Source organism: Hordeum vulgare, chromosome 1H (assembly GCF_904849725.1).
Source record: "Hordeum vulgare subsp. vulgare chromosome 1H, MorexV3_pseudomolecules_assembly, whole genome shotgun sequence".
Lineage (NCBI taxonomy): Eukaryota > Viridiplantae > Streptophyta > Magnoliopsida > Poales > Poaceae > Hordeum > Hordeum vulgare.
Window position 1 is genome coordinate 335,855,390 of NC_058518.1, and position 6,476 is coordinate 335,861,865.

Genomic DNA, 6,476 nt, shown 5'->3' on the forward strand with positions numbered 1-6,476 from the left:
GACAAATTGACAATGTCTACAAGGATAGCGTAGATTAGGGGGAGTGTTGAGATTTAATTAACCCACGTGTTAATTAATTAAGAAGAATCACCATTATCCCTAACCGCCATGCACAAGAAACGCGACTGTTCGCTCGTGTCTCTTCGAACCATCACATTTTTTTAATGCATCCACTGAAAGCTATATATACTTGTACTCAATCATCAATAATAGAGTTGATTCATTTTGTTGTGTCTCGACTCTCTTTCGATCTTCAACATTGCCGAAACAGTATTCTGGAGTTGGCATGGAGAGCAACAAGCCACGGTAAATGCAGAATCCAAGCGTGCGAGCGAAAAGTAAAATCGGGATGGCATTTGACAAACCATCATCGACAGAAAATCACGCTAATTTATTCCGATACATGGATGACGCATCTCGCAGTACGCTCAGCAAAGTCTAATCAGGCGTGCTGCTTAACACACTGGCACATCCATCCATCTGAAGTTCTGAACAGATCCAGATGGTGCTTGACAGTACTTACTTAGCTAGTGATAGGAGGAGTATATATATATAATATACACCATGAGCAGGCATCAACGCTTTGGTGGTCAGACGGCCTTGCCGTACTTGGCGGTGGCGGCGGCGGCGGGGGTCTCCTGCTGCATGAGCGCGAGCGCGCGCTCGAACTGCGCCCAGCGCTGCTCCAGGGTGCCGTTGTAGCCGACGGACATGCGGATGAGGCCCGGGGAGATGCCGGCGCGGGCGCGGTCCTCGGGGTCCATCTCGCTGCTGGTGCTGTTGCCGGAGCAGGACATGAGCGTGTCGTAGTAGCCGAGGCTGACGGCCATGAGGCCGAACTGGGTGGTGTTCTGCAGGTGGTACATGAGGCGGTTGGCGCGCTCCTCGGTGCCCATGTCGAGGCAGAGCATGCCGCCGGCGCCGTAGCCCGGGTTGCCCATGGCGCGCAGCCGGGCGTGGTGCGGGTGCTCGGGGAGGCCCGGGTAGGTGACGCGCAGGCCCTGGCGGCGCATCCGGGCCGCGAACTCGGCGGCGCGGCGCGAGTGCTCCTGCATCCGCAGCGGCAGGTGCGGGAGGCGCCCCGCCAGCTCCGACGCCACCTTGGCGTTCATCGTCGGGCCCAGCAGCATCAGCGCCCCGTCCTGCAGGTCCATCATCGCGTTCACCAGGCTCGCCGGCCCGCAGATCGCACCTGGAATTTGTAACATTCGTTAGTTACGGGTGTTTCTTTCAAGTGACTTTTTGTGTAGGGATTAAAAAAAAAGTCTCGTTAAGAAACAGAAGATATTTTTAGAGACTAAAATATGGTATTTGGGACTAAAGAAAGAAGTCCCTATGAAAGGGACATTTTGAGACTTTTTTGGCTCTTTTCCCAACAATGTCCTTACTTTTAGCATGTCATTTAATAACTTCTAGTATATTATTAGAGGTAACATGGTCTTTTTACATGTCATTTTATGACTTCTAGTCAATGTTTAGAGGGTGCTTGGATACGCTTTAGTCTCAAGACTAAAAGTAATGAGACTAAAACTTGCTAGCCTCACCTATGCTTGGATCCAAATACTATAAAGACTAAAATCAAGTTAATGAGCATTTATTATCCTTCAAAACCTCCAATCCAGAACTTGCTTGAGGAGTTAAATGAGGAGAGAGGTGACTAATGCACATTTTAGTAGAGGTATCCCTGACTAAAAGATTTTAGCCTCAAGACTAGTTTTAGCCTCTCTTAGTCAGGGCTGCTTGGAACTTTAGCCTCTTCAAGAGACTAGTTTTAGTCAGACTAGTTTTAGTTCCTTGGATCCAAACACCCCTTAGTCCTTGGAAAAAAACGGATAGGGACTAGAAACATTTTAGTTGGGACTAAAAAAAAGTCATATGACTTTTTAAAGAAACAGGGCTGTTACCGCAAGATTTCACACAGGTTAATGATCAGTTTGCGAGAAAGCAGATGTTGGTTACCGTGGGTAGGTTCATCTTTGGTGATGCATGTATGGCGCTAAACCCCAAACCACAACCACCCACAAGAACCATGATCATCGCCGTGGAGCCATGCCATGCCATGCCATGCCAGGACAATTGGCGCCGGTGCTACGGACCAAAATGCGTATGTGTGTGTGTGTGGGGGGGGGGGGGGGGGGGTGTGCACCGTTCACGGGCACGTACAATTATTACTGCCAAGATAGTAAGTAAGTAGAGTAGTACTACTAGCGTAGGAAAAGCTCGCTGCTGGCGCAATGATGAACCAGATGGCGCGAAAACGCGCAAGGGGCCAAAAGAAGAGGGACGCCTCCGTCGCGTGATCGCGTCGTCCATGGACCGTGGAGAGCTAGCGCTAGCAGTCGCAGACTCGCAGGCAGCTGTCGCCGGTTGCGAGACGATCGAGGGTGGAGGTGGCATGCAGCGCATGGAGCGTACGCGTGCACCGCCAAAACGGGTTTTGGCGGGTCACCACGCGCACTAGCTAGAGATAAGTAGGTGCTGGCTACAGACAACTACTCGTAGTACGTACTCCTACGTGTGAGGGTGAGCATCGCTGACTCATCGCTTCGTCCTTTTGGCCTCGGCCGTGTTCGTCTTGACACGGGCGTGGGCACCCCCCTTGCGTGGGGTGCAACAGTGAGGCGTCCTTGTCGAGAGTCTCTTTGCATGTATGCATGCTCCGTGAAAGATATGACCGGCCACCGGGATATATAGTACTACAATCATGAATATTTCGGTAAAAAAATAGTACTACTCCAAGTACAATTCAGTAGCGGGTAAAAAGCGCACGTCTTTGTCTCCGTAGTTAAGCATAAGTAATAGTACTGGTATTGTATGACGAACTATATAAACTAAGGATTACGATTGATCATACCATAGTCGTTATTTCTTGACTACAGTAATTTTTTAAACATGGATGCTATTCTAGTTGAACCTATGGAGCCCGGGGATGTCCTTTTCCATTCGTCCCGTGTCTCAGGGCATTCCATGTGAGCACTGCTGCTTTCAGCGTAGCTAGCCCCACCATGCATGCTGACACGTACCAAATGTTTGTGTGATGACTTGCTACTACAGTATTGTCGTATATATTTTTTCAAACTGTGGAGTCTTGAGGTACCTTATCTCTATAATAAAATCTTTAAAATGTGTTATATCTAAGAACGGAGCGAGTACAAAGCAGTGCCATTCCTACATGCAAGTTTGACAAAAAACATTACACACCAGTTAAATAAGATGATGGTTGACTAAAAACGTGGGCTAGTTGCAATCCCAAAATAAATAAAGAACTATGGACTTTGTAGAACTTGTAAGAGGGTGCTTGGATCCAAGAGACTAAAAGAATGATTGGATCCAAGAGACTAAAACTAGTCTGATTAAAAATAGTCTTTTTAAGCATCCCTGACTAAAGAAGCATCCCTGACTAAAGAGAGGCTAGCAAGTTTTAGTCCTACTACTTTTAATCATGGGACTAAAACGTACCAATCACCCTGTAAAACTAGTCTGGCTAAAAATAGTCTCTTTAAAAGGTTAAAGTTTCAAGCACCCCTGACTAAATTTTTTTTAGTCAGGGATACCCCTATTAAAATACGAATTAGTCCTCTGTCTCATTTAACACATACGAGTTCTGGATTGGAGGGTTGGAAGGATAATAAATGCCCATTAACTTGATTTTAGTCTATTTACTATTTAGATCGAAGCATTGATGAGGCTAGTAAGTTTTAGTCTCACTACTTTTAGTCATGGGACTTAAAACGTATCCAAACACCCTATAAGTTAGTACAAGATATGATTGCACGCGTGGAATTTTGCAGAACTTTTAACTAGCTAGCACGTGGATGGTTCCAAGCAACAGCTGTGACGGCTTCTTGTCTTTGCATGCGTGCATGGAACATGCAACATAACTTAGGAGCTAGTCCGGGACGTGTATCCTTACCGGCGATGATGTCGGCGCCGCCGCTGATGAACTTGGACACGCTGTGGACGACGACGTCTGCGCCGAGCCGCGCCGGCGTGACGACGACGGGGGTGAAGGTGTTGTCCACCACCAGCTTGGCCCCGGCCTCGTGCGCCACCCGCGCCAGCATCGGGATGTCGGCGACGGCCAGCGTCGGGTTCGACATCGTCTCCACGTACACCACCCGCGTCTCCCCCGGCCTCATGGCCGCGCGCACGGCCGCCTCGTCGTCCGCGTCCACGAACGTCGCCTTCACGCCGGAGGTGCGCGGCAGGAACCGGGACAGCAGCGCGTGGGTGCCGCCGTACAGGCACCGCGACGCCACGACGTGCCCGCCGGCGCCCACCAGCTGCATGAGCACGGACGAGATGGCCGACATGCCGGACGCCGTGCAGTAGGCGGCCTCGGTCCCCTCCAGCGCGGCCATCTGCCGCCCCAGCGCCAGCACCGTCGGGTTGAAGTGGCGGCTGTAGATGTACAGGTCGCCGCGCTCCGGGCCCAGCTCCCCCGTGAAGAGCCGGCGCATGGTGTCCGGCTCCATCACGGTGAACGTGGCCGAGGCCTCGATGGACATGTTCACGCCGCCGTGCTCGCCGAACTCGTGACGCGCCGCGGCCAGTGCCGCCGCCGGGTCGGACTCCCGGCGGCGCGCCTTGAGTGCCTTCTCCTCCGTGCTGCCGTTGTCGTCGCCGAAGCCGTCGTTCTGCGGCGTCGGGCGCTTGAGGAGGGTGAGGGGCTCCGCGGCGGCGAGGACGTGGGCCATTGGGACCGTAGGACGGATGACTGGATGTTTTTGGCAGAGACGAGAGCAGGAGATCGATCAAGAGCGGTGTGGGGAAGCGAGCAGGGGACGGTGCCAATTTATAGCCGATGATCAAGAATTCAGGATCTGGCCGATAGTCCGGAGTTGGGAGAGGTGCGAGCAGTGAACGTGGACATACGGACAGAGGGTTGGAAGGAGGAACGTGCCGAGGGAAAAAAAAACAAAAAAAACCGTACGTTCTTTGTAAATTACTTCCTGCGTTACTAGACTACATACATGAAGGAGTAAGTTTTAGTTTAAGATTACAATCTACATCTAAAATATGTCTACATACATTCATATATGATTTATAATAGGATCTCTAAAAGGAAATACTCACTTCGTCTAAAATTACTTGTCTTAAAAATCTTTACCTAATAATAAAGAGGTTATTGGTTCCGTCAGAAAACCCACCGCTGCCTTTTTTTTAAAACCCCCTGTCTTTTAGGTAATTAAATCTGCAGTACATTTTTATGTGTTACGAACAAAAAACATTTCATTTTTGCAGAGAGCCCCCTATGGCATTGGATAAGATAAACGCATCTGGGCTGACAGGGCTAGGTCAAGGGATTTAGGAGTGGGTAAGGGTGGGCCTTGGCACGCCTAATGAGTTGTGCACTACTACTCTCTCTTTTTCCTTTAATTTCTTTTTCTAAATTCTTTAATTAAAAATGTGTGGTACTCCCTCCGTTCCTAAATATAAGACCTTTTAGAGATTATACTATAAACTATATACGGATGTACATAAACATATTTTAGAGTATAGATTCACTCATTTTGCTCCGTATGTAGTCTTTTAGTGAAATACCTAAAAGATCTTATATTTTGGAACGGAGGAGTATTATTTTTTTCATTGCAACACACAGGTCCTTTTGCTAGTAAATATAAATGAATGTATCTAAAATTAAAATACGTCTAGATACACCCATCTCCCAGACAAATATTTCCAAACAAAAACAGTATAACGTAAATTAAAATGCATGACGAGTGTAGCGTTGAGCATTGTGCGTACAAAAAGGATCCCCAAATTGTAACGCGTGCATCATGTTTTAAATTTTATGGGACAGGAAGTTCGTAACAGCACAAGCTAATTTTACCCTCTAACCGGCCGGCCAGGGTGAATGTGTACATACAACAAAGCAGGTTCAATGCACTAATGTTCGCGGTGAAAAGAGACGGCGTCCATGTTCAATGAACCGAAACGGCAGGCCTCGTACTACGGCGACCACTACCAGTACGTAGCAGTCACAATTGGCCGCCATGCATGCTAATTTTGGAACTCCATAAAGATAGACGATTCGTAAGGATTTCGAATGAATCTGGCCGTGAATCTTTCCAAATTTGGCAGGAAAAGTGAGCATCCGAAGGCAAACCGTATCAGGATGCTGTGTCTATCCGCATCTGGGCTCGCCAGTTTGTAGATGGATGCGTTCCATCACGATCACGGGGTGGCGAGTGCTTGACTGATCTTAGCTGGCCCGTCGTCAAAGAAGGCAAAATCGTGTTCAACTTCTCCTTCCAACCGTATCGGCGTGCGTGTAATCACGTACTCGTATAATTGTTCAGGTTTTTGCCTTCTCGTTTTGACCGACGAAGTCGATCACAGCCACAGGTTTGGCAATTTTCGTAGTATAGTTTTTTCGGTACGAAATTGTATCGAGCGAACTTGGAATATTATAGCCCTACAATGCCACCGTGCACAAAGTCTACTTGTATGCAAAATAATAAAGCACGCACTGT

At 48.6% G+C, this 6,476-nt stretch overlaps 1 protein-coding gene across 1 annotated transcript; it reads right to left on the reverse strand.

The window, feature by feature from the left end:
- Positions 1–370: 370 nt before the first annotated feature.
- On the reverse strand, positions 371–4,837 carry LOC123434682 (methionine gamma-lyase). Its single transcript, XM_045115527.1, has 2 exons — positions 3,914–4,837; positions 371–1,192 (listed from the first exon to the last, which is right to left on the reverse strand). The coding sequence occupies exons 1-2, from the start codon at positions 4,695–4,697 to the stop codon at positions 591–593; spliced, it is 1,386 nt and encodes a 461-aa protein (XP_044971462.1). The 5' UTR covers positions 4,698–4,837; the 3' UTR covers positions 371–590.
- Between the last annotated feature and the right edge of the window lie 1,639 nt (positions 4,838–6,476).

What these genes read in the sequence shown, in the direction of transcription:
- LOC123434682 (XM_045115527.1), bottom strand. Translation starts at nt 4,697, where the DNA reads ATGGCCCACGTCCTCGCCGCCGCGGAGCCCCTCACCCTCCTCAAGCGC. An exon ending in CGGCGCCGACATCATCGCCG is followed by an intron (nt 1,193 to 3,913) that starts GTAAGGATACAC and finishes TACAAATTCCAG; the next exon opens with GTGCGATCTGCGGGCCGGCG.